This window comes from Crinia signifera, chromosome 2 (assembly GCF_055691185.1).
Source record: "Crinia signifera chromosome 2, ASM5569118v1, whole genome shotgun sequence".
Taxonomy (NCBI): Eukaryota; Metazoa; Chordata; class Amphibia; order Anura; family Myobatrachidae; genus Crinia; species Crinia signifera.
The window spans coordinates 346,988,272-347,015,729 of record NC_139218.1 but is presented as its reverse complement, the minus strand read 5'-3'; the positions used below and the strand labels follow the sequence as shown (position 1 = coordinate 347,015,729).

General features: G+C 47.9%; 1 protein-coding gene across 3 annotated transcripts; it reads right to left on the bottom strand.

The window, feature by feature from the left end:
* Positions 1-27,458, bottom strand: CDADC1 (cytidine and dCMP deaminase domain containing 1). 3 transcript variants are annotated; one of them, XM_083169665.1, is made up of 9 exons: positions 27,109-27,458; positions 24,787-24,890; positions 22,157-22,337; positions 12,527-13,096; positions 8,560-8,609; positions 7,321-7,496; positions 4,595-4,784; positions 1,332-1,392; positions 1-1,237 (listed from the first exon to the last, which is right to left on the bottom strand). In XM_083169665.1, exons 1-9 carry the CDS (start codon positions 27,173-27,175, stop codon positions 1,155-1,157), a joined length of 1,482 nt encoding a protein of 493 aa, XP_083025791.1. In that variant the 5' UTR covers positions 27,176-27,458; the 3' UTR covers positions 1-1,154. The 3 variants fall into 3 exon arrangements, with proteins under 3 accessions (XP_083025791.1, XP_083025792.1, XP_083025793.1); XM_083169666.1 differs by having other exon boundaries at positions 1-1,228; XM_083169667.1 differs by having other exon boundaries at positions 22,157-22,383; positions 27,109-27,142.

Below are 27,458 nucleotides of genomic sequence, written 5' to 3'. Positions count from 1 at the left end.
TGTAAAATAAGCAGCTTGGAAATCTTTTTACTATTTATGTCAATATTGCAATTTTGTCTCCGATATATGAAAAATGTACTAAGCCTTGGACAGTGGTAACACGGAGAGGGCTAAAGTACCGGACAATTAGCTCATAACTATCACGTTACAGGTTGTGCTTGAAAATGACTGTTAGGAGCTGTGTAGTTAGTACAGGAAGGGAACAGCGGTCCTATTCTGCTTAAGTGATTTTATCACACATGGGGCCAGATGCAATAAGCTTCAAAAAGGGATACAAGGGAGAGGTAAATCACCAGCCAATCAGCTCATAACTGCCATGTCACAGGCTGGGTTTGAAAAATTTCCAGGTGGGAGCTGATTGGCTGGTTGTTTATCCATTGTATCACTTAGTAAAGCTTAGTGCTGGGGTAGCCAACGCTAGTCCTCGAGAGCTACCAACAGTGCATGTTTTGCAGGTCTCCTCACAGAATCACAAGTGAGCTAATTAGCTCCATCTGTGGATCTTTTAAAATGTGTCAGTGAGTGCAGCTGTGCAGCAGCTAGGTTGTCTGGAAAATGTGAACTGTTGGTAGCTCTCGAGGGCTAGGGTTGGCTACCACTGGCTTAGTTCATCTGGCCCAATACCAGGACACTGGTCCCCAGTCCTTTCTCTCATGTTTTTAGTTGTAGCAGACACTGTACAAGTCCACAATAAAGTGCGCAATTAAGTTGAGGTAACTGGGAATTGACTCTTGCGCTACTGCCTTAGTCCAGTCTATCATTCGCCTTACTTCATAGGACCACGGCATTGTGGGACATTAATTCAATTCCAACACATGGCGAATGGTAACTAATGGTAAACGATCAGCAGTTCTAAGTCTTCTAGCCGAAATTCTTCATTGAAAAGTTAAAGCTTAAGTGAAATAGGCAAAAATCTGTTGTACTAAAAGTCATTAGTGTATTCTCACTTGCCTCTGCTGGCTAGGCCTCCTGGACATCCGTTATAAGTCACTCAGGTCAATGCAATGTCCATAATTGCAGGTGAACAGATCACATCAATTCCTATAAATTATGTAAATATACTTAGTAAAAAAAATATAATTGTCTCTCCATTAGCAGCAATAAATAAATTATCTTCTAAAATAAAACCATCTGCGAGGAGACTTGTGCCTGGTTCACGAGCTCTTCCCAAAGCACATTCTTTTGTTCTTAAAATCCAAATCATCTGATTTACTTTTCAAACATCCATCTGCTAAATCTATGACAGGAGAGAACATAAGATAGGGTCAGTGCGGCAATGCATGACATGCTTATAGCGTGTAAAGTCTTATGGCTATTTGCCGCATACTCACCTTCCCTGGTCAAGGAATTAGTCGGATAATCAGAACAAGCCCTACGCGGATTTTGTTGCCACTGTTGAAAAAAGGAAATCTGAACTGAATAATAAAATAAAGATGAACATTTCTAAGGTGCATACACACTGTACAATTTTTTTTTGACCAATTTCGCTGAAAGACATTTCCCTTGAACCCAGTGTCCTGGATGAAAGATGTTGACAAAAGATATTGATGACAGACGAAAGACGAAAGATCTAGCTATAGTTTATAGGCTCTTTTTTTTAAAGAAATCCAAATTGAGCTGCATGCACAGTTGACGAACAACCTTGATAAACAACTGGCGGGTATGCGCATCATCATTCATTGTTCGTCGCAAACTCACTGAAAGATATTTTGACCAATTTCGTTCAAAATGGTCGAAATGAAAGAAATTGGTCAAAAAAGTTGGTCAAAAAATTGTACAGTGTGTATGCACCTTAAGTCATGCTGAATATGCCTATTTACTGGCTGCTCCCTCCAAGCAGGATGCAGAAGCCCTGCCCACTTTCCCAGGGAGGCTGGAAGTGCCAAACGATTTTCAGACCCTCCCAACCGTTCTGGGAAAGTAGGCCAGTACGGTTTAAATCAAGCTTAAAGAAGTTCACTTTTATAACCATGTTTAACAAATGAGGAACAATGTTTATTCCCTTTGCAGTGACGCATTTTACAGCACAAGTATTCTCTTTACAATCAAGAACTTGAGAGATGGTTTGGAAGCAGATACCGGTTTATCGGGTTTGGTGAGATGAACACCCAGATATTTGAGCTTCTGGTTAAAATAATTTCATTTTTTATACAGTAAATGAAATGCACATTGTACAGCCCCTTAACAAATTCTGAATGCTTTAAAGCAGGGGTCTTCAGCCCGTGGCTTACGGAGCTGTTCTCAATGGCCTGCAGACTGGGGCACAGGTTGGTGGGGGAGAGGTAGTAGGGATGCTGGTGCTAAAGGGTTGAGGGAAGGGAGAGAAGAGACAGCCAGCTCAGCTATCGCAGCCAGGGGAGATGTTGGGAGTTGATAGTGGCACCAAGAGGGGGGTGGGGTACTCTTTACCCGGATATGATGGAGAAGCCCGCTACCTCCCCTGTTTCAGAGAGCTGAGCACAGAGAGATAGAGAGTATAGGCTGCCGCTGCGGCAGCCTTTCTCCCCAGGCCAGTACACACTGCTCAGTGCTGTATGCTGAGCTGGGGAGAGAGGCAGCTGCAGTGACAGCCACACCCTGCGGCGGCGGCCCGCTGGTTTAAACACAAGCACCCCTGCTAAATGTTTCTTTTACTGGGACATGGCCACGCCCCTTACCATTGCCCCGTAATTTTACTGGGACCATGCAGAACTGTCTGTGCTCCTGCAGACAGTCAGTGCTCAGCATCACACAAGCAGGCAGTGAGATTACTTCAACTTTCTGCCTGACAGGGCTGAGCACTGACTGGAGCGGTGGAAGCCAGGCCAAGCCAGTGGAACTGCAGACCCTGCCCCAGTAGACACGCAGGGTAAAGGTAAGAACTGAATGAGGGACATGGGGAGTGGGAAAAAGGGGAGTAAGTACATTGCTATTGAGGTGGGGCACATTTATGGGGAGTGGGGGGCAAATCATACTGCTATGAGGGGGGAGACCTTTGGAAAGTGGGGGCCCTGGGGATATGACATTGTTTTGGGAGGGGGGAAACATGGGCGTGAGGGAGCTGATAACTGCTATTGGGGGGGGGAGGACAGGATGCAGAGACACATGGAAAGTGGGAGTGCAAGGTGCTAGGGACACTGCTATGGGTGGAAGGTGGAGAGTGGGGGGTCAGATGGCTAATAGCGGGGGTGGGGGACCTTTGTGCACATTCTAGTGAAGTCTTCATTATGGCTTTATGAGCCTGGAAAAGGTCTTAGAATCCTCTAAAATTAAGTCTTACTACCTCACTAAAGCTTTGGGGCCCTCCGGATTTTTTTTAATGAGGCCCAACCTCTCTTGAAGGTTGAAGACCTCTGCTTTAAGCATAGACTATAGAAACATAGAATTTGACAGCATATAAAAACCACTTGGCCCATCTAGCTGCCCCTATACACTCACACACTTACATAAAAGGGTTACATTTTGTTGTGATCCAATTAACCTACCAGTATATTTTTGGATTGTGGAAGAAAACCAACGCAAGCATGGAGAGAATATACAAACTCCACACACAGGGCAAAGTGGGGAATTGAATACTTACCATTACACAATACAATCATATACATTTATTACAAAAGACACAATGTCAGTACAACAGATATACTGCTAGAAAACATTCGGCAGTGTCCTGGAGTTGGCTGTGTTTTCAGTACAATAGTGAATGTGAACATTGAAGCGTTTAAAGCACCTTTTTCTACAGTTACCTTTTTGCCAATTTTGATTGGGGTCTTATAATATGTTCTCTCAAATCAAACGCAACTATGTCTTCCAAAATTATGCAGTTTCGAAGTTGTTCATTAGTGATGTCATTTTAGTATTACAGTAATTTGTCCACTGGGGGACACTCTAGTCCACTATGGATCTACAAAACTAACAGTACTTGGGCAATCGCAACACATATTAACATATGGAAGCATTACTATTATCATCCTTAAGCCCAAACATATCCCACTCCACTGTGTACAGTAGAGATGCCAGATGCTCTCAGCTTCAAAAGTGATAAAATGGAGTGTGATAAACAACCAGCTCCTGTATGACATTTTTCAAACACAGCCTGTGACATGGTAGGTAGGAGCTGATTGGCTGGCTGTTTATCCCTCTCCATTTTATTACTTCTGAAGCTTTAGTGCATCTGGCCCAAAGTAAGATAATTAACATTCTCTGTACAGGCTGTAAAACTCTATGTACAGACATTTTTATGTTTGGCTTGAGCACCCACCAGAAAAAACCAATCGGCACCTATGCTGGTCCAAATATACACTGGTGTGCCTAGGCACAGAGCAGTGTGGTCACATGTACCTGTACAATTCAGCATATGGGTGAATAGAAGTTATATAGTAGAGATGTGCAGGTTCGGAGAAACTCCGTTCTTATCGCCAAATTATTGCAAGAATGGATTTTTCCGATTGGCTATTGGCTGTCAAGTGGTTTGGATAGCCAATAAGATCCCGTTGTGAGAATCGAGTATTTTGTCTCAGTCATTCTTTCCACAGGAATGGGCAGGATGAATTCCCTGGAATATTGGTAAGGTCAGACTCTATTAGACAGCATGCAGGTAACGTTAATGAATACTTACAGTATATTTACTGACTCCCTTAAGTTCAGCAAATTTCATATATGATATATCGGCCTTTTTTTTCCCAATGTCCACATCTCCGGCATATATCTGCTTGATGCCGGAGCCTTTAATCAGGGGAACACATTCATCACATGGGCATTTTGTCACGAAGATCATGGTTTTTTCATCGGGCTGAATTTCATGGCACCTGGAGAAGATAAAAGTCACTTTACAGTGTGACCCACACTACGACAGAGGGATCTGATTGGCTGTGCGTAATTATAGCATGGGTAAACCTAACAGGGGAAAATATACTGGGATTTTAGTAACTGTTAACTTGCAAACTGGTCACATGGGCAGTGAATGGTAGCGGCCCCTCAAAGTGACCCATTCATATTCCACTGCAAGCTGTACAATAAAGTGAGTTAGTCGAACAAAGATCATTCAGGGCCAGATGCTCTAAGCTTCAAAAGTGAGAAAATGGAGAGTGATAAACAACCAACCAATCAGCTCCTGTGTGAAATGTTTTAAACACAGCCTGCGACGTGGCAGGTAGGAGCTGATTGGGTGGCTGTTTATCACTCTCCACTGTATCACTTTTGAAGCTTAGTGCATCTGTCCCTCAGTTTGCACTTCAGAAAGGCCTAGATAGAAAACAATGCAATATAATGAAAACATTACACCATTTTATTCTCATGTAACCATATTTATCCCAAAATTCTAAGGCACCATTGTGACAGCATGATGATAACCAGCTTGCCACATTGTTGGCCATAAATCATACATATTAAAACTGCGTTTCTATTTTTCACACACAATGATGCAAATGTTATACTTTTATATATTTGGGGAGACAATGGGGACTAGGGGGGAGATTCTCTAAAGCAGAAATTTGTTAAAAACCCCATTATCGGGGTTTTTACCGCATTTCTGTATGCTGTATGGCCCCTCTGCAGTGGCAGCACTGCAGAGGGAATCGCCAGCAAAAGCTGGCAATTCTCTGCAGATGCCTATTGGCTTCTTACCGCAGCGCTGTTTGAGGGATCCATCAAGGATCCCTCCCAGCATGCCCTGCGGCCGGCGCGTCACTCTGCGCATGTGCAGATGGACACCCGGGTCACAGACCCGGAAGTCCAGAGCCGGCACCGCATCGCAAGGGAAAGCTCTTATCGCAAGAGCTGTCCCTTGCGTTAATAACGGCATATGTTACAGCATATGCCGTTATTAAAAATGCGGTGGCCGGCGAAGGGGGGCGAAACAGGGCTGCGGATGTTACAACATCCCGCCCATTGTATGATGTCTTCGGGCCTACATGGCATTGGCCTCATGTGTTCCACTTCTCATGATAGGTCCTTGAACATTTTCAGCTCCAGGCGCATTACACCCTTAATCCGGTCCTGGGGATAAGAGTCAGGTGCAGCACATAGACCTGTACATCTCTGCACACTTACACATATACACATCTCTAGTTCCATGCATGTAAGGAGGGAGAAATGATGGCTGACTTGTGTTTAACTCTTTGTCAAACCCATCATTTATTAAAGCAAAATATTAGCACCATGACCAAATGCAATTGTGATATAAGAGATCAGTGGAAACAATGTGCATCATGGAAAGATATCAGACAGCCCATGCACAGGACCTATTGGATTTATAGCAATGACTGCATTGGGATGTGGTTGGGATCCCGATAGCTAGAATTTTTTCTCCCCCTGCCCCCCAAAAAAACTGGAAACCGCCCCCCGCCCCAAGAAGGGGCAAGGCGATGGACTACGGGTGCAGCTGGCTGAGCTGACAGGTGACTTAGGCAGCAGTGAATGCTGAGCTGGCCCTGCTCCATGCATATCTAATGAGTGTGAACCCAGCGCAGTACATATTTAATGAGCGGGACCTGCTCATTACATATGCATGGGGCGGGGACCCGCTAATTCAATATGCACTGCACTGGGTCCCTCTTCATTAGATATGTACAGGGCAGGACCAGCTCAGCGCTCGCTGCTGCCTGGGTCACCTGCCAGTTCAGCCAGCGGCGCCCACCACAGACCCCACTGGCGCCGCTCCACCAAGCCGCCGCTGGGTCTGTCACATATGTAGCTACGCCACTGGCTAGGGTTATGCTGGGATGTTGTAGGCATCCAATTGTATTTGCCAATGCATTTGTATCATCTTGATTAGACTACTGCAATGCGCCCAGCAAAGAATTGCACTGATTACAACTGGTACAAAACTCAGCTACCAGGCTGTTATTTAACCAGCAGTGTTCTAGCCACATAACTCTCATTCTCTGCTCCCTCCACTGGCTTCCTATAAGATGGACAATCATCTTCAAGATGAACTTACTGAGTTTCAAAGCCCTACATGACCAAGGCCAAAGGTACCTGTAGCAGCTCCTGATTCCATACTGTCCCACACGATTACTGCGATCTGTAGATGAAGGACTTTTAGCAGTACCTAGAATCTCCTGTAATTCATCTGGGGGTGGAGCATTTAGCCATGCAGCTCCGACACTATGTAACTTACTTCCCACGCAGTTCGAGACTTTCCAGTTTACTCAAACATTTCCATAATTCCCTTCAATATATCCATGCTCTCTGTAGTTTATGAAAAGCTTTTGTGTACTTCATTGTTCCTGTACTGTATTACATTTATTCTGTCTGTTAAGTGCCTTGAGTCCTATTGGAGAAAATGTGCTATATAAATAAAATTATTATTACTCAGTGTGTCAGAGCTGAGGGTAATAATACCTGAATGTTATTGCATTCTGCTCCGCATGGATAATGTATCGGAATTTTCTGATTTCTCTGTCTTTCTGTTTGTCGTCCATGTGAGGGAAGTCGGCATATGCTGACCCGACGGGGAAAGCGTTATATCCACAGCCAAGGAAATACATGGATCCTGTGCCGTCACAATCTAGTGAGTTCTGCAAACAGGAAGAGATGAATACATCCTGTACTTATGTGAAACGCATTACTATTATATATTTATACCCGCATATTCTAAGTACTGCTCACTGCAAAACAGACTTATCCTGAAGGCAGACTGCTGCTCATCTTACCAACATTTACACTAAGAGGATTACAACATTGTCATTTGCAAAAGCCATGTATTTTGTGCCTTATTCTGGTTCACTCACACAGGCAAATTCCTTCTCAAATGGACAAAACCATGTGTACTGCAGGGGGGCAGATGTAACCTGTACAGAGAGAATTAGATTTGGGTGGGGTTTTACTTCAAAGTGAGATTAAGAAAGTGAGAGATTTGGTACGAAATCGCCAGGGTTTTTTTTTTAAACCGGCAATCATTTACACTGCAAAACCAAGCTCGTTTTGCAGTGTAAATGACTGCCACTTTAAAAAAAACTGGAGATTTCTTACCAAATCTCTCACTTTCTGAAGTTTCCCCCTATGTGGAGTTTGTATGTCCTCTCCATGGTTGTGTGGGTTTCCTTTAGGTACTCTGGTTTCCCATGATCCAAAAACATACTGGTAGGTTGGCTTCTGGTAAGAAAGGAACCGAAGGGCGGGATGCACTAAGATCCACGGCCCCACATCGCCGGCAACCGCAAAGATAATTATCGCATATGCAATAATTATTGCAAAGGACAGCTCTTGCGATAAGAACTGCCCTTTGAGATTAGCCCGGCGGTGTGCAGCGGGTCCCCAGGGCTCCCCCTCCCTCCCTTACCAGGGGCTACTGCTACTCAGAGGGACTCCACCTCCTCCTCCCTGCACCCGGAAGGGGATGTAGGGGCTAGGGAGGAGGAGGACACCGGTCCTGCATCCCAAAATGCGGTAAAAACCCTGATAATGGGGTTTTTACTGCATTTTTCCTTTAGTGCATCCCACTCTCAGTGTGTATGGAGAGCATATAAACTCCCCTAGCAGGGACTAATGTGTATGACCAAATATTCTCTGTAATAGACTGCATAATACTTTATGTGCATGCTATACAAATAATTTAGTACATAAAGATTAATTACTCACAGATTTCCTTTCTGCCCAAATAACAGCGCCAACTCCAGTTTTGTGGTCTTCTAAGAAAATTGAACAAAATGATACTAGTTCAGTATAGTTATCTGTGATACGAGGAGAGATGAGCTACACAAGTGGAGTCCTCTGGTCATTCTGCAGATATGCAAAGTTAAGCTGGCCATACATCTACAGATCGGTTGTCAGATTGGGCTGGTTGGAACAAAAACCTGGTAATGGATGAGACTAAATGACAGTTGACCATTTGCTTTGAAATGCTGGAAAACTGCCAAAAACTGTCACTCATCCATTACCCGGATTTTGTTCCAACCAGCCCAATCTGACAATCGATCTGTAGATGTATGGCTAACTTTACTCTGCCAGAGAAGGTTGTGATGACAGATTCAATTAATACGTTTAAAAATGGGTTAGACAAGTTTGTCCACCATGTGGTGCAACAGTGAAGAGGAACGTCAGCCATCATGGTCAGTGGTTATCACGGCTGTTACATGGTGACCATGGTGTGTCTGTGCTATATCCGTGTCATATCCATGACATTGATGAAGCCCTAATGTATTTTTCAATTCTCCTGAAGTTAAACAACAGAAAAAAAAAACTTCCAGTACTTTGCCCGCCAGACAAACACATTGTGCGTGAAATAGCCGGTAGGGTGCCGGTGATTTGGTAAAAAAAACTAAAGGGAGCGCTCAATCCAAAAAGGAAGTATGACTAACTCGTATATTTAAAAAATGGAATCTAAAATAAAGCAGGATGATAAAAATGCAAAAGAGCCATAAAAGTCTGCAGACACTACATAAATCCAAGGTATTATTGTATATGTTACAAGATATAATGTAGAAGTTTCCAGATACACTCCAAAGTAGATTTCGAAAACAACTAGTGTTCCTGCAAGAATAAAATGGACTCAACAATGCAATTTCAATTAAAATATACATAATGTTCAGTTGTGTACAAAGTGGTCCAGTTTCATCAACATTGATGTAGCTATAGTGGGCGCATCCAGTGCTATTTCTCCCTGATGTTTAGAGGGACCAGACACATACTGCATGTTTCCGGAAGTGTCTGCTAAGCAACTGGGTCCGACACACTGCCTGATCTGTATGGGGTGATGTCCCATTTTCAGCAAGTGGCCTACCCGGGTGCAAGGAATGTGCCCTGCAGCCCTAAGTGTCTTCCGCCACTGAAGACAGCTCATTGTCTGGGGGCAGCCAGCATCTCTGGGGATGCTAGCCACACCTCCGGTGCAGTGGAAACAGATTTCCCAGATTTCCTTCACGGCCACACCCTTTGAAATAGGCCACACACCCTTTTCACGTTGGGGGTGTCAGTGCAGAGTGTGCAGAGGCGTCACCACGGTGACGCCTCTTGTCCATGGTTGCCTACCTGACCCTCTCCTTCAGGGAGGAAATGCTCTGTTCCTGGACTTCCCTGGTAATGTATGATTGCCATCACCTGTGGTGAGCTAGGTAATTGATAAGAAAGGTGTTTCACCACAGGTGATGGCAATCTGACATTACCAGGGAAGTCCATTTTTCTCCCTGGCTTACCTGTCTGCGCGTCCCGGCTCCCCTCCTGGCTTCAATTAATAATTCTATGCAGACGGACCAAGATAAAATGGCCGCCCCATACCGCAGACAGTTTCAGAGAACAGTCTGCTTTATGGGGCGGCCATTTTATCGTGGTCCGTCTCCATACAATTGATTGAAGCCAGGAGGGGAGCCGGGATGCGCAGACAGGTAAGCCTGCGGGGCATGGGGGGCGGGGGCATTACTATAGCACCGCAGCCCCCCGGTGCCCCCACATGCACAGCGCCCCCGCAGGGGCTGCGGAGCTATAGTTACGCCCCTGCATCAGTTGCTGCTGTAGCTGCCAGCACAGACTGTGTGCTAGTGGAGGAGAAACAATCTACTCTGTCCAATCACAACTTGCTGCATTGTGTAACCTACAGTATTTGTGCAAGAACACTCTATAGTGATACAGCAGGTGCCACCTTCCTAATAATAGTTAGAGAACCTGAGCTGACAGCACAAGTCACCAACTGACCAGTATCAGTCAGGAAAAAGTTTAGCTGTAGGCCATGTCGTATACCTTTCCCGTAATAAAGTCTTCAAAAAGCCGCACATCCATAAGAAAAATTTAAAAAAATATGCCCTCAAATTAAAAAACAACCAATACCCAGCAAATCAGGTTCAACCGATGCTGAATAGTTCGTAGCTTCTGGAGGGGCTAGAGAGATGCAGGGTGGTAGAGAGGTGAGGCATAGGGTGGGTAGGGGGGGGGGGGAATAAAGAGATGCAGGGCATTAGAGAGAGGATAGAAAGATGTAGAAAGGTAGGGAGTTAAGACAGGGTGGTAAGGAGGCAATAGAGAGGCGCAGGGCGGTAGTGAAGAGGGATAGAGAGGTGCAGGGCGGTAGTGAAGAGGGATAGAGAGGCGCAGGGCTGTAGGGAAGAGGGATAGAGAGGCGCAGGGCGGTAGTGAAGAGGGATAGAGAGGCGCAGGGCGGTAGTGAAGAGGGGATAGAGAGACGCAGGGTGCTAGGGAGGGGATAGAGAGGCATAGGGCAGTAGGCAGGGGAGAGAGAGGCACAGGGCAGTGGGAAGGGGATAGAGAGGCACAGGGCAGTAGGAAGGGGATAGACAGGCACAGGGCATTAGTGAGGAAATAAGACACTGGGTAGAAGGGAGTTGCCAGAGAGAAGCAGGGCTGCAGGGAGGGAATAGAGAGGGCGGTTGGTAGGGAGGAGAGACAATCACCACAAGTACCACAGCACATTTGAATAAATGCATTAACAGTGAAAAAAGGCACAGATATCAGCAGAAACAGCAGAATAATAAGCCCACACATGACACCCTGCTACTGACTATACAGTGATTGGCAACAATGACACCAAGGAACTTCTAAAAACCCTCCAATAAGAGGTCTGCTGACAGGTGGGTATAAGGGTACCAATGTGATGTCCAGCCCCTGCAGGTGGCTGTGCCTGGGCTATGGGCATCAACACCTGCTGGTTGCACTGCTGACAGGAAAAAACATACTACATACAGACGGGATGCGGTCATCTATTAGAATGAACTTAGGTCTACAGTCATTAGGTCGACCCCACTAGGTCGACTGGCAGAAAGGTCGACCTGACTTAAGGTCAACATGGGCCAAGGTCGACATGACTTAAGGTCGAATTTGCATAAAGGTCGACATAAGGAAGGTCGACTGGTCATAAGGTCGACATGGGTTTTTCACTGTTTTTTGAGCTGACATGTGCCGACAGGCGGTATTTCATGCCCTACCATCCACTAGGGCGTGGTGGGAGAATAAAATAGTGTGCCGAGCGCAGCGAGGCATCGTGCCCGAAGCATTGCGAGCGTCCGATTCTCATTGCCAACTGTGTCCATGTCGACTGTGTCGACATTCCGATAAAAAAAAAAACAGTGAAAAACCCATGTCGACCTTATGACCAGTCGACCTTCCTCATGTCGACCTTTATGCAAATTCGACCTTAAGTCATGTCGACCTTGGCCCATGTCGACCTTAAGTCAGGTCGACCTTCCTGCCAGTCGACCTAGTGGGGTCGACATAATGACTGTAGACCTAAGTTCATTCTGACAGATGTCCCGATTCCATACAGACAGTACATCCATTCATACATACACTGCCTCCATAAATACACACATACAGTACAAACATCAATACATACCCTGCTTACATACATACACACACTGCCTCCATATATACACACACACACACACACACACACGTACAGTGCATGCCTCTCACATACATAACCATACCCCCTCCTCTCCAGGCTGGGAAAACAGTGACTGTGACTGACAACTAAAACATCCCTGGGGAGTGATTACATGTAGCCACCACCGATTGCTGCTCCACCACCGGTTGCTGCAATATGCAATGATATGACCGTGAATAGGTGCTATTACTATGTCAAATGAAACAGACCACTAACCGGTTCGATATGCCAGAAGCCGGGCTTGGATGATACAGTGCTGGGCAATTTCCTGAGAAAGGCTCTGGTGATTCTCAACACTGGTCTTACTGAGGTAGAAACCAAAGTCAGAGTAGCTGGGAACACTGGCCGCCACTGTAGCCAGTATGAAGACGAGCTCCTTCATGTTCTGCCTCAGGCTAATGAAATAAGGATTCTCACATAGATTTTCCAGCCCTATCAGCTTGAGGATCTCCTTGTGTGTGTCCTCACTAGAGATCAAAAACATTGTTTCGAACTGCTTGACCCGTTCCTGGCGATACTCGTAGAAAGATCTCGTTGGGAATTCAGGCTCCTTCCTGGCAATCATCTGCACAAAGTCACATTTCAAGGATGTTTCTTCTACAAACTGCACCATGTTACATGACAATGGCTGCAGCAGAACGCACACATGGGCCCGACTGTTTGATTTCAGCCGCTCAACTGCATTGGCGTCCAGCCTGGCATCTCCATTGTCTGTGTGGGGAGAGTTATCTTGCTGGAGGCTCATCTCTGGATCTGAGGGCCAGTAGGCGATCTGGTTCACGCCGGCTGGGAACAGAAATGGATACACGCACAAATTACACATAAGTCTTATGGATCCAAACAAAGATATAGCGGGATGTACTGGTACACATCACAATGATGTACATCTTGGCAGACGGGACGATATATTGCAAGATATATCTTTTTGTGTGTACAATGGATGCCTGTACACACTCAAAGATATATCTTGCGATATATCGTTCATTAGACACATTCAGCTGCCTGCAGTCATCTGTCAAGTTGTCCCATTGGATGCGTAGTACAGGGTATGGGTAAAAAGCGGACCCAGACAACTCCCCGGACCACCGGTCCAAGGGGGTTTCTCGTCCTAGGGGTGTCCTGTCTGCGGGGCTTCACATGACAGCTGTCATGCAGGGAGAGGAGGAAAATAAAGCCTCCCTGTATGGTCGAGGAATGTAGCAAAAAACCGGAACGGTCCGGACCACATGGGGAGGCTGTAATCTCCCCTGCCTCATGTCCCTGGTGAAAGCTATCACAGGCATCCCTCCCCAGACAAGACACCCCAGGACAGGACATACCCCCGACCCAGACACTACAAGCTCCGGACTGCAGATTTTGATGTCTGGTCCGTCAGTCCGGGGTCTTGTCCGGGTCTGGTTTTTACATAGTCCCGTAGTACAGCACATAAAACCACCTCAATGTTGGCAAGTGGAAGCTTCCAATCATGGGTACATCAGATGTTAGGGACCCTCCTAATAACGAGATCACCTGGACATGGATAGTGTGTCTCAATATTTTTGCACAAAAATTATGCAAAGCACCTAATTTTTTGCTCTATATTAAATTAGAAAGTTCATTATTATTATTATTATTATTATTATTAAAGGTAATGCTGCTGCAGGACACAGTGGCAATCAGTGCAGGGGGAGGTGGTGGAGGGCAAGACTGTAGATTTTACATGTGCAGAGACCCCTTGTGCCAGTTAATATTAGCCAGCGGGTGTCAATATTACAGCACAGGAAGTCCTGGGTGGGCCATGTAAAAGAGTTGAAAGGCCACTGCACCCCAGGTGCATGTGATGGCAAATAAACTTTAAAAACATTTGGTGTCCTGTCTTTATATAAATATTTATTTTACAGGGGGACCATAAGTAACAGCTTTATCTTAACCCTTTGAGTGCCAACATCTGTGAGAGATGTGCAAAATATCCGCTAAAAACGCTAGGGTTGCTCACATTTGTTATATAAATTCAAATGTTAAAATGTTGTATAATAAAGATCAGATTTTTCTATATAAGGGAAACATTACTGGTCATTATGATGAATAAAAATGTTTGCTTGGCAATTTTCACACCTATTTTGACAAATTCACTTGGCACTTAAAGGGTTAATGCCCCATCTGCTGGTGAGGCTTGTTGGGAGCTGTAGTTCTAGATACATAACATATTAACATAGTGGTTAAGGTTGAAAAAATAGGATTTTGGGTACCTACCGGTAAATCCTTTTCTCGTAGTCCATATGGGATACTGGGTTGTATACTATGGGGGATAGAGATCCTCCGCAGGAGAGACAGGCACATTAAAGCTTTCAGGGTGGGTGCACTGGCTCCTCCCCTCTATCCTCCCTCCACTAGTCAGTTAATGAAAAACTGTGCCGAAGGAGAACTATGTGAGGAGGTATGTGAACAATAACGTGGTGAGATTCTCACAGCACACCCAAACCAAAATAATAAACAATAAAATAATAAAAGAGGTGAATCATAACCATTCCTGAGTTCACCAATAATCATTGAAGAAGATCAATATATGACAACAAGGCAACAACAGTGTAAGGAACAGTGTCTTTACAGCAGAAAAGCCGCACAGAGGCGAGCTCGCAGCATCCCATATGGACTACGAGAAAAGGATTTACCGGTAGGTACCCAAAATCCTATTTTTTCTACCGTCCAATGGGATACTGGGTTGTATACTATGGGGAGGTCCCAAAGCTACCAGAACGGGCGGGAACGTGCAGAGTCTGCTGTAGAACCACTTGTCCGAACTGGGAATCCTCCCTGGCCAGAGTGTCAAATCTGTAAAATTTGACAAACGTGTTACTCCCTGACCAAGTTGCGGCCCTGCACAGTTGCAGGGCCGAGACCCCTCGGGCAGCCGCCCAAGAAGTCCCCACAGATCTGGTGGAATGGGCCTTCAACGCTGGAGGAAGGGACAAACCAGCCGATGCATAGGACTGTTGTATCGTGCATCGAATCCAACGGGCTATGGTCCTTGTAGATGCAGGACTATCCGACTTCTATCCGACTTCCGGATTCTAGCCGTGCGTTTAACATACGCCTTGAGGGTATGTACCACATCCAAAGAGAGAGGTATATCAGGATGTACCACGCTGGAAGGAACCATAATAGGTTGGTTCAGGTGGAATGCGGACACAACCTTTGGCAGGAACTACGGCCTGGTCCTGAGCTCCGCCCTATCCTCATGGAATACCAGGTAAGGGCTTTTACAGGACAATGCCCCAAGCTCAGACACGCGCCTGGCTGAAGCCAAGGCCAGCAGGACAACAGTCTTCCAAGTAAGAGGTTTTAACTCAGATTGTTCCAAGGGAACAAACCAAGAGGACTTGAGGAAGTTGAGAACCATATTCAGGTTCCAAGGCGCGGTGGGTGGTACAAAAGGAGGCTGAATCCTCAGCACCCCTTGCAGGAAGGTGTGGACCTCCGGCAACAGCGCCAGTTTCTTTTGGAAAAATACTGACAGAGCCAAGATCTGTACCTTCAAGGAACCCAACCGGAGGCCCATGTCCAAGCCAGCTTGAAGAAATCTTAACAGATTGTTAAGACGAAACACCGCTGGTGGCAAGGCATTTCTTTCACACCAGGCTATGTATTTCTCCCATATCACATGGTAGTGAGAAGCCGTGACTGGTTTCCTGGCACGCGTTATGGTTGTAATGACAGAGGGATGTAGGCCCTTGTGGCCTAGTATCTGCCGCTCAACCTCCAGGCCGTTAAACGCAGCCGCGGTAAGTCCTGAAAGACAAACGGTCCCTGGAGGAGAAGATCTTTTCTTAGAGGCCTTGAATGAAGCAACCATCTTGCCCAAAGCCGCAGGCAGAGGTGCACCGAGACCCAAGGATTTGATAGGACCTCTGTTACCAATTCTTGTAATGCTGAAGCCTTTTCGGCCGGTAGGAACACCTTCTGCTCCGCCGTGTCCAGAGTCATACCCAGGAACACCATTCTCCGGCTCGGGATCAACGAGGATTTTGGTATATTTAAAATCCACCCATGATCCCTCAGTACCTGCATAGTCAGATCTAATGCACTTCTCAGGGCCTCCTCCGATCCGGCCTTGATCAACAGATTGTCCAGGTAGGGTATGACATTCACCCGCTGGAGTCTGAGAAGGAACATAATTTCTGCCATGAGCTTGGTAAAGACGCGCGGGGCAGTAGACAGCCCGAAGGGTAGCGTCTGAAATTGGTAATGGCTGTTTCCCACCGCAAATCTTAGAAAGACTTGATGGGGAGGCCAAATTGGGACGTGCAAGTAGGCGTCCTTGACATCTACGGAGGCCAGGAACTCCCCTTTTTCCAGGGAGGCAATCACCGACCTGAGTGACTCCATTTTGAATTTGAACACCTGCAGAAAGGGGTTCAGTGATTTCAGATTCAAAATGGGCCTTACTGAACCGTCCGGTTTGGAGACAAGGAACAGGTTTGAATAGTAACCCTGCCCTTGTTCCTGTCTTGGCACTGGTAAGATTACCTTGGACAGGAGTAGCTTGTGAATTGCTCCCTGAAGGAGAACCTGATCCTCCACTGAGGCTGGAAGGGCCGACTTGAAGTAGCGTCAAGGAGGGGGCCTGGCAAACTCCAGCCTGTAGCCTAGCGAAATAAGACTCCTGGCCCAGGAATCTAGGCACGAGGCGTCCCACACCTTGCTGAAGTGTGACAGTCGGGCCCCCACCTCTAGACAGTCTCACGGTGGGTGTACCCAGTCATGCGGCCGGCTTGGAAGCAGCAGGGGCGGTGGAACGATCCTGATGACCTGAGGGGTTTGACTTCCTGAATTTCCCTCTAGTACCTCGGCTAGCATTAGAGGTGCCTCTGGCCTTAGGGCGGAACTTGGACCCACGAAAGGACTGCTGGGAGGGGCCAGTGAAAGGGCGCTTTACAACAGTGGGTGCTGATGGGAGGAAAGTGGATTTACCTGCCGTGGCCTTAGAAATCCAGTCGTCAAGCTCACTACCAAAGAGCCTTTCCCCCGTGAAAGGGATGCTCTCAACACTCTTCTTGGAATCCACATCAGCCACACACTGGCGCAACCACAGTGCCCACCTAGCCGACACGGCCATTGCGGAATTCCGCGCATTTATAGCGCCCAATTCCTTTTGTGCCTCACAAAGCACCCGTGTCGTGTCCTGAATGTGACGCAGGTTTTCACCTATCTGAGCCACAGACATGTCCCCCAACAAACCCTCTTGGATCTGCGTGGACCAAGTATAAATGGCCTTAGCCATCCAGCAACTGGCCAATACCGGGCGTTGTGAAGCCCCACTGGCCGTGAACATGGACTTAAGCGTTGCTTCTATCTGCACCATCCTATCTGCACCATCCTTGAGTGTAGACACCCCAGGAACTGGTAACAGCACCTTCTTTGAAAGGCGGGAAACAGAGGAATCCACTGCTGGCGGTTCACTTCTCCCTACCAACAGGCTCAAAGGGGTACGCATTAGTAAACCTCTTTGAAAGAGGTTCTGCCAAGCACTCTTAAAAGCACTCTCAGCCTATTCAGGAAAATACACCGGCTGTTTTCTCTGAAAAAGGAATCCCCTTCAGAGGGTTCCTCCATAGGAAGCTCTAACACTTCCCTAATGGCCTTAATTAAAGCCTCAGAGCCATGAGCCAAAGACTGCTCCTGAACAATCTCCTGTTCGTCTGCCTGCTCTCCCTCTTCAAGGATGTCATCATCATCATCAGAGTCAGGGGCCATTGCAGTAGCAGGCCGCTTTGGAGGCTGAGCAGGGGGAGGGGGGAGGATATCAACCCTGGCAGACAAAATGGCTAATTCCCTTTGCACCCTCTGCGTCTGCTGTGTATTTGCAGAGAGCTGGAAAGAGTCCATCAGCGTTTTAATGCTGCTGGCCCAGGCAGGCTCCTGATTATCAGCCTGTGACCCATCCACAAGTTGTGGGGGTACCCCACTGACCTGAGTGGTCACACCACTGGGCTGTGGCAGCATACACGACTCACAGGTAACCTATGACTGTGAAGCTGGTATAAGCTGCACACCATGTATGTTAACTTTTTAACCATGATGAAGCAACAGGACACCCCCAGCAGCGCTCACACGCACACACCCACACAACACCCACACTGATGTACTGTAACTCTACACAGTATAAGTGTAATGCACCTCTGTATTAGAGACTATGGTGACATAGTGCTTAACTAGCCAGTGGGGTAGAATCAGAGCAATATGAGGGGACCAGTACACCCCAAACCTTAACTCACAGATTTGAGTGAGCTGGTAACACACAAAAAACACAGTGATATGGCATACACAGTGTAAATAACACAGCTAAGCAACGCTGCTGCGCTGTTATAACTTGCTGTCTCTGCTGTAAAGGATCAAATCCACCACGCCGCTGAGGAGCTGTAATGGCGACCTCTGGATGCGTGAAGAAGCAGGAAGCAGAGACAGGACGCGCCCAGCAGAGCCTGGTCTCGTTCTGAGCGAAGCCCCGCCCCCTTACATGGAGCTGGCGCTTCCAGTATGTTTAAACTGGCATAAGAAGCGCTTTTCACATAAAATGCTTAAAAACGCCCTGGGCATCCCTGGTGGTCCAGCAGCATCACCCTATGCCAGTGTGATGAGGGGGGGGTCGCGCTGTCCCTGCGAGAGGGCCGCCGCTACTGCCGCCGCCATCTTGCCGCACAGAACGGTTTGGGGTGTCCCCTTGTGGGACCCCCAACCTGTACTCACCACAGACGTCTTCAGACCAGTCAGGGGTGTGCGGCAGCTGGGGGGCTTGCTCGCTACAGCGCAATGCTGTGAGGTGACAAGCCCCACTCAGGACAGATTGTCCTGCAGCAGGGTCAGCTCTGCACCTTAAGAGGTCGGGGACTGACCCTACCCCTGACACCCTCAAAGTAGGACAGCTGCCTGGTCAAAGCAGCGCCCCAAAACAATAAACTAAATAAAATTTGAAGAAAACTCTGGAGCATCCAGAAAGCACTGCCTCTCCTGAGGCACATTTTTCTAAACTGACTAGTGGAGGGAGGATAGAGGGGAGGATAGAGGGGAGGAGCCAGTGCACCCACACTGAAAGCTTTAATGTGCCTGTCTCTCCTGCGGAGGATCTCTATCCCCCATAGTATACAACCCAGTATCCCATTGGACGGTAGAGAAAAGACATATTTGTCCATCAATTTCAACCATTTAGCAGGTCTCACTATAGTGTATGGTCTAGCTGTGATATCCCCCTGTGAATTAATTTGCTTGTTGTAGTTTTGGGCTAAATAATGATTATGGGTTGTATCACTGGATGTTTTTTTTTTTTCCCAGCAAATGTTTGTCTAACCTTATTTTAAATGTATTTAATTTCTCTGGCACACTACCTCCTCTGGTGGGGAGTTCCATACCTTTACCACCCTAACCGTAAAGAAGCCTTTCCTCCTAATGGTACAGAATCTAATTTCCTCCAATCTAAGCACATGCCCAAGGAGGAAAGTACTCCTGATGTAATAGACAATATTATCATTTCACTAATGGACTATTAACTCAGCACCTACAGCCCAGGAGAATGGACCCCTTTTTTTGTAGGGGGTCTTAACTTCCCTAGGAATCCCCAGCCTGGGCTGACTAGTTAGGGCGTTTAATTCTTTGGCCATAGGACCCTGTGTCCCCTGCCTGTGGCATTACCCCCCTGGTATGACATGCTGACATGCCAACACATTTGGTGTTATTTTGGGAGGAACATAAAAATTCTGTCCCCATTCCCAATTATTTTATTAATTGTCACTCCCTTCCCTTTCACCACTTTAATGAATTTAATTACTCATTAATAAACCCCACTTCATCCCCTAGAAGAATGCATTTTTTCAGCAGACTGTTGGTTGGTGGTCTGCTAAAAAATTGGACAACTGTGCAGCAGGGATCGGCTGTACCGCAGACATCTGCGAGGATCGGCTGTACCGCAGACATCTGCGAGGATCGGCTGTACCGCAGACATCTGCGAGGATCGGCTGTACCGCAGACATCTGCGAGGATCGGCTGTACCGCAGACATCTGCGAGGATCGGCTGTACCGCAGACATCTGCGAGGATCGGCTGTACCGCAGACATCTGCGAGGATCGGCTGTACCGCAGACATCTGCGAGGATCGGCTGTACCGCAGACATCTGCGAGGATCGGCTGTACCGCAGACATCTGCGAGGATCGGCTGTACCGCAGACATCTGCGAGGATCGGCTGTACCGCAGACATCTGCGAGGATCGGCTGTACCGCAGACATCTGCGAGGATCGGCTGTACCGCAGACATCTGCGAGGATCGGCTGTACCGCAGACATCTGCGAGGATCGGCTGTACCGCAGACATCTGCGAGGATCGGCTGTACCGCAGACATCTGCGAGGATCGGCTGTACCGCAGACATCTGCGAGGATCGGCTGTACCGCAGACATCTGCGAGGATCGGCTGTACCGCAGACATCTGCGAGGATCGGCTGTACCGCAGACATCTGCGAGGATCGGCTGTACCGCAGACATCTGCGAGGATCGGCTGTACCGCAGACATCTGCGAGGATCGGCTGTACCGCAGACATCTGCGAGGATCGGCTGTACCGCAGACATCTGCGAGGATCGGCTGTACCGCAGACATCTGCGAGGATCGGCTGTACCGCAGACATCTGCGAGGATCGGCTGTACCGCAGACATCTGCGAGGATCGGCTGTACCGCAGACATCTGCGAGGATCGGCTGTACCGCAGACATCTGCGAGGATCGGCTGTACCGCAGACATCTGCGAGGATCGGCTGTACCGCAGACATCTGCGAGGATCGGCTGTACCGCAGACATCTGCGAGGATCGGCTGTACCGCAGACATCTGCGAGGATCGGCTGTACCGCAGACATCTGCGAGGATCGGCTGTACCGCAGACATCTGCGAGGATCGGCTGTACCGCAGACATCTGCGAGGATCGGCTGTACCGCAGACATCTGCGAGGATCGGCTGTACCGCAGACATCTGCGAGGATCGGCTGTACCGCAGACATCTGCGAGGATCGGCTGTACCGCAGACATCTGCGAGGATCGGCTGTACCGCAGACATCTGCGAGGATCGGCTGTACCGCAGACATCTGCGAGGATCGGCTGTACCGCAGACATCTGCGAGGATCGGCTGTACCGCAGACATCTGCGAGGATCGGCTGTACCGCAGACATCTGCGAGGATCGGCTGTACCGCAGACATCTGCGAGGATCGGCTGTACCGCAGACATCTGCGAGGATCGGCTGTACCGCAGACATCTGCGAGGATCGGCTGTACCGCAGACATCTGCGAGGATCGGCTGTACCGCAGACATCTGCGAGGATCGGCTGTACCGCAGACATCTGCGAGGATCGGCTGTACCGCAGACATCTGCGAGGATCGGCTGTACCGCAGACATCTGCGAGGATCGGCTGTACCGCAGACATCTGCGAGGATCGGCTGTACCGCAGACTCTGCGAGGATCGGCTGTACCGCAGACTCTGCGAGGATCGGCTGTACCGCAGACTCTGCGAGGATCGGCTGTACCGCAGACTCTGCGAGGATCGGCTGTACCGCAGACTCTGCGAGGATCGGCTGTACCGCAGACTCTGCGAGGATCGGCTGTACCGCAGACTCTGCGAGGATCGGCTGTACCGCAGACTCTGCGAGGATCGGCTGTACCGCAGACTCTGCGAGGATCGGCTGTACCGCAGACTCTGCGAGGATCGGCTGTACCGCAGAATCTACAGGCAGGTCTGCAGCAGGATTGTACAGTATAAACTGATCTGGAGTCTGGTCTATTTTATCTCTCTCAGAGCCATAGCACAACTGCCCTATAGAATCTTGAAGCACATAGCTTACCATTTAAAATCATTTTCAAGCAGGCTGAGCAGGGTTTCCTGGAGAAGTAGAGATCACAGTCCTTGAGTCTGGACCCATGCTTGATGACCGCAATTTGACCAGCATGAAGCTCATTACTGGAACAGTGGAGACCAATGACTTTCATATTTGCAACCACTACAAGGCCAGTCTTCTTTATATGCTGTAAGTAGTAAAACACTGGATTCAGGAGTCACATACACAGTTGACTGCAGAAAAAGAACATCCAAAATTATTTCAAAGAGAAGCATACACGAAAAAACTAAAACTTTACATTTGCTTTTCAGGTATTGTGTAGTGATACAATTCATAATCTTCTACTATTATAATCGAGATACAATATATGCCTGTAAGCTAATTAGCTAGGTTTTCATGATTGTAAGCACTTATTGATATTTACAGACTGTAACATGCCTTGTGTGTTGTGTCAAACTCTGCTCCAATAAATCTTTCTTATCCTGTGAGAGGAGGAAACACTAAGGGCAGTATTCAATGAGAAAAATTCTCCGTGTTTTATGGAGAATTTGTGCTTTGTTCGCCTTGGACGGAGCATTTTGCTCTCCAAAAGCGAGCAACCCTATTCAATGTGAAATGTTCTCCGTCTTTCTAAGTGATTTTCTCCGTCTCTCTCCGTGTAGAAATTCTCCATCTTTTGATGGAGATCTGGAATGTGAACTTTTAAACTAAAAGGTATTTTTTTTTAATTTTGGTGTCAAAAAATCAGGGTTTTTTTCTGTGAAGGGGCATGTTATTTTTATTCATGTGCTTATAGCACATGAATATATATTTAATTTAAAAAAAAAAAATATATATATATATATATATTTTTTTTTTTACACAGTGCAGCCAGCAGGGGGCCGGAGCGCTCGAGCCGCTCATTAGATATTCATATATTCACTGCACCCGATCGTTAATATGCACGATCGGGTGCAGTGAATACTGGGTCCCCCGCTGGCTATAGGGGGGGGCAGCCTGTGCTGCCTGGGTCCAAGGGAGCCCCCCTACCCTCCACATTCCTCTGGAGCAGCCAGGGAGACTTTAATCTCTCTGGCTGCTTCCGTCCCCCGGCTCCCTGAAAGCTCCCTGCCGCGGACGCTCGTCCGCTGCAGGGGTTAAGACTCGCTGCGAGTGGCGGCGAGTCTTAAATACATTGAATAGTGGGAGCAGGAGGCTCCGGAACAGGGAGAATCTCCGCTAAAACACGGAGAGTGCATGGAGAGCGAAATAAAACGCTCTCCATGCACGGAGAACTTTCTCATTGAATACTGCCCTAAGAGGCTACTGGCTAACCATGATTTCCTGGGTGTGGTACAGGGGTCCGACAGTCGGGATCTCGACAGTCATTAGCCCGACATCGGGATCCCGACTGGCTGGACCCAGACAGCATGGCGAGCGCAACTAAGCCCCTTGCGGGCAAAGTGGCTCGCTCACCTATTCTATTCTCCCTCTATGAGGGTCGTGGACCCCCACGAGGGAAAATAGCAGGTGGCCGTCAGGAACCCAACTGTCGGTGTTTTGACAGTCAGGATCCTGACGTCGGGTAAATGCATGTGTGGATCCCGACTGTTGGGACCGTGTCCGGCACCCTGATTTCCCCTGGTTTCCAGGAGGAACAGGATAGCTTAAGAGTGATCTGACATCCCCCCAGTCCTGTGTGCATCGGATTGGACCCTAGAGATTGAACGTCCTGCACATAAAATGTATTGTATTGGACCCATCAGCGGCACATCGTGGGTGCTTTTTAACCCCCGCGTGTGGGGGGGGGGGGGGGGTGGTATGCAGGCAGGGTGTAGTATGCAGGTGCAGGCGGGGAGTGGGGTGATATGCAGGCATGTGGGTGGTGTGCATGTGTGTGTGTGAAAGTGTGTGGGGGGGTACCGGGGTAGTATGCAGTCAGGGAGTGGTATGCAGGTGTAGGTGTGTGAGTGTGTGGGGGGGGGACCGGGGTAGTATACAGTCAGGGGGTGGTATGCAGACAGGTGGGTGGTATGCATGTGTGTGTGAGTGTGTGGGGGGGTTATATGCAGGCAGGGGGTGGTATGCAGGTTCAGGGGGGGGAATAAGGTGGTATGCAGACAGGGGTTGGTATGCAGGTGCAGGGGGGGAGTGGGGGGGGGGGGTATGCAGGCAGGTGGGTGGTATGAAGGTGTGTGTGTAGGGGGGGTATGCAGGCAGGTGGGTGGTATGCAGGTGCAGGGGGCGAGTGGGGTGGTATGCAGGCAGGCAGGTGGGTGGTATGCATGTGTGTGTGTGGAGGGGGGTGGTATGCAGGAAGGTGGGTGGTATGCATGTGTGTGTGGGGGTGGTATGCAGGCAGGGGGTGGTATACATGTGTGGGGGGGGGGTGGTATGCAGGCAGGAGGTGGTATACGTGTGTGTGTGTGTGTGTGTGTGGGGGGGGGGGGGGTATGCAGGCAGGAGGTGGTATACATGTGTGTGTGGGGGGGGGGGTATGCAGGCAGTTATTCTTCTGCAGGCCAGTTGAGTTATTCACCAAGTAATCGCACAAATGATTGTATCCTGACTACATTACTGCTAGAATGCGACATTACATAATTATCTCAAATACAATTAAAACCGTTCTTTCCTAAATGCATCGACCATGACAATACCTGGGGTTTCTTTCTGTCATTGACATCTTCAGGGGGAGGAAAGAGCTCCATCCACAGGCTCAGTAGTGTGAATAGATTGAATCTAGAAAGCCTCGGTACCTGACCTGCAACAGGAGAGAGATGCAGAACACAGGTATTTACAGCGTTGTGCCAGGTTACAGCAGAAATGATTAATGTGCTGTTCTGTGTATCCTCTGTTCCACACACACTGCCCACCCTGTCTGTGTGCCTCTGTCTGTGTGCCTCTTCCCTTTAGAATGTAAGCTCTGCCGAGCAGGGCCCTCACCACTAATTTGCTTTTCCATCTCTAATACCCCTTTCAGACAGAAAAGTCTGAAAATCCCGGCAAATACACGGCATTTCAAATGCCGTGTCAATTTGCCGGGAGCAGCCTGACCCCCCTTCACACAGAAGAACAAAATTACCGGGTTGAAAATTTCTACCTGGTAATTTGCTGAATAACATGGGTAATTCTTCTGTGTGAAAGGGTCAACACGGGTCATAAATCCCGTGTCCTCGACCCTGGTCAATTCCCGGGTCGGAGACACGGGATTTACGACACGGGTGTGCCCTTTCACACAGAAAAAGGACCCGTGTATTTAATGAAATTCCGGGGTGGAACTGCTTCACCCGGGTATTTCATTTTCTGTGTGAAAGGGGTATTATTTAAACTATGCTCTACTCCATACTACCTTCATCGGCAATAATCCCTTCATTTCTGAGACCCTAATACTAATTTCGGTGTCTGATGCATCAGTTATATATACCTCCCAACTTTGGAGGCGGAGGAAGAAGGACATCTGCACCCACCCATTTTGCACTGTGTGAGCAGTGGTAGCACTAAGGTGACGCTGCTGCCTCCTCCATAGAAGTGAAGGGGACCTGGGTCACTTGACCCACGTTACCCGTTCACACTGCCCAGCAACCTGGTCTGACCTGGAAATAACTCAACTTATAACCCCGGGTCGGGTTGCTGGGCCCGGAATATTTGCTATGGCCTTTTCACACAGCATGCCGACCCGGAAACAACCTAGGATCGTCACAAGCTATTTTTGTGGCGTGACAGGGGTATAACTCTGACCCTACCCGTCATCTGCAATAGAAACAGGCTGATTGAGGCTGAATCTGATGTCACACTCATCTCCCTTATAACACATGGGTATGCCTGCCATATTGCCAGTGATTGGGAGTGTGCCCTGGCGATATATCGCCGGGTGCGCGCTCCCATTTTCAGCCCCTTTCTAATCGCTGGTCGCAGGAGCTTGCTCCTGTGACCAGCTGATTACCTCTGCGGCACCACCAGCAGAGGTTCCTTTTCATCAGCGAACATCTCTGGTCGCTGATGCAAAGGAGACACTGGGCAATATATTGCTCAGCAATATATTGCTAGCAATATATTGCTGAGCAATATATCTCCCTCCGTGTGTACGGGGCTAAAGGGTTGAGTATCCCTTATAAACTGCAGCTGGGACTATAATTCGTGCCCTGCACTTGGTTATAGAAAATAGTTTTTTACTCCATAAAAAATGTCCAGTTACCACCTTTAAATACCAACTGTCACATTTTGACGGGACTGCGATTAGATCCTTTCACTATATGCCGCTATTTGCCTCGCACATTCCTGCTACGATCTGTCATTCCATAATCGAACGGATGTTGAATGAGACATCTTGTGAACTTGTTGAGATGTTTCAATAAATAAGACCATAACAGTACATCAGCTGAAGAGGGAGCGCTGCTCCTATTTATCTCCAATGCTGGGATTACAACTATCTTACGGTCTATGGAACATGCACCTGTGTGCGAGTGCGAACACTTTACCTAGACCTGGGGTAGCCAACCCTAGTCCTCGAGAGCTACCAACAGTGCATGTTTTGCAGGTCTCCTCACAGAATCACAAGTGAGCTAATTAGCTCCATCTGTGTATCTTTTAAAATGTGTCAGTGATTAATGAGTGCAGCAGCTAGGTTGTCTGGAAAATGTGCACTGTTGGTAGCTCTCGAGGGCTAGGGTTGGCTACCACTGACCTAGACTATATATATATATATATATATATATATATATATATATATATATATATATATATATATATATATATATATATATATATATATATAGCTATGCACCACTGACAGGCAAAGAGCCATAGCAGAGGTCAAATTGATTGCTAAAGAAACTGCCACATTGCAAGAGCATTGGTTTTGTTAATTGTTCCCTCTTCAATCCCATTGGTACATAAGGTCACTGAGGGAACCAGGAGTCACTTTCCAAAGCTCCCCTCTCACACGCAGTGTTTACAGTAGGAGGCTGCCCGACCCTTACCCTGCATGCTTTCGGTCTGTGTCCCCGTGGAGGACCGGCTACCGGTGGGTTCCTGGTTCCTGTGCATGGAGTGAGCCTGGTGTCTGCCTCCCTGTATAGGCCTGCACAGTGTTTCCAATCTAAAATCTTGGATATCCCCTGCTCCAAACTGTGGTTTCCTGGTTCAGATTCAGAATGCCCTATTATTTTCAATCTCCATCCTTTTGGTTAAAACACTGCAAGAGATGCTGTAAAATCCTATTAATGTCAGAGCTTAGAACATTATTTTCCCTGTATGATTCCCTTTGTGCAGTGATCAGTCTGCAGTTAGTGACTGGGAGATCCTGCTGCTGCTGCTGCTGCTGCTGCTG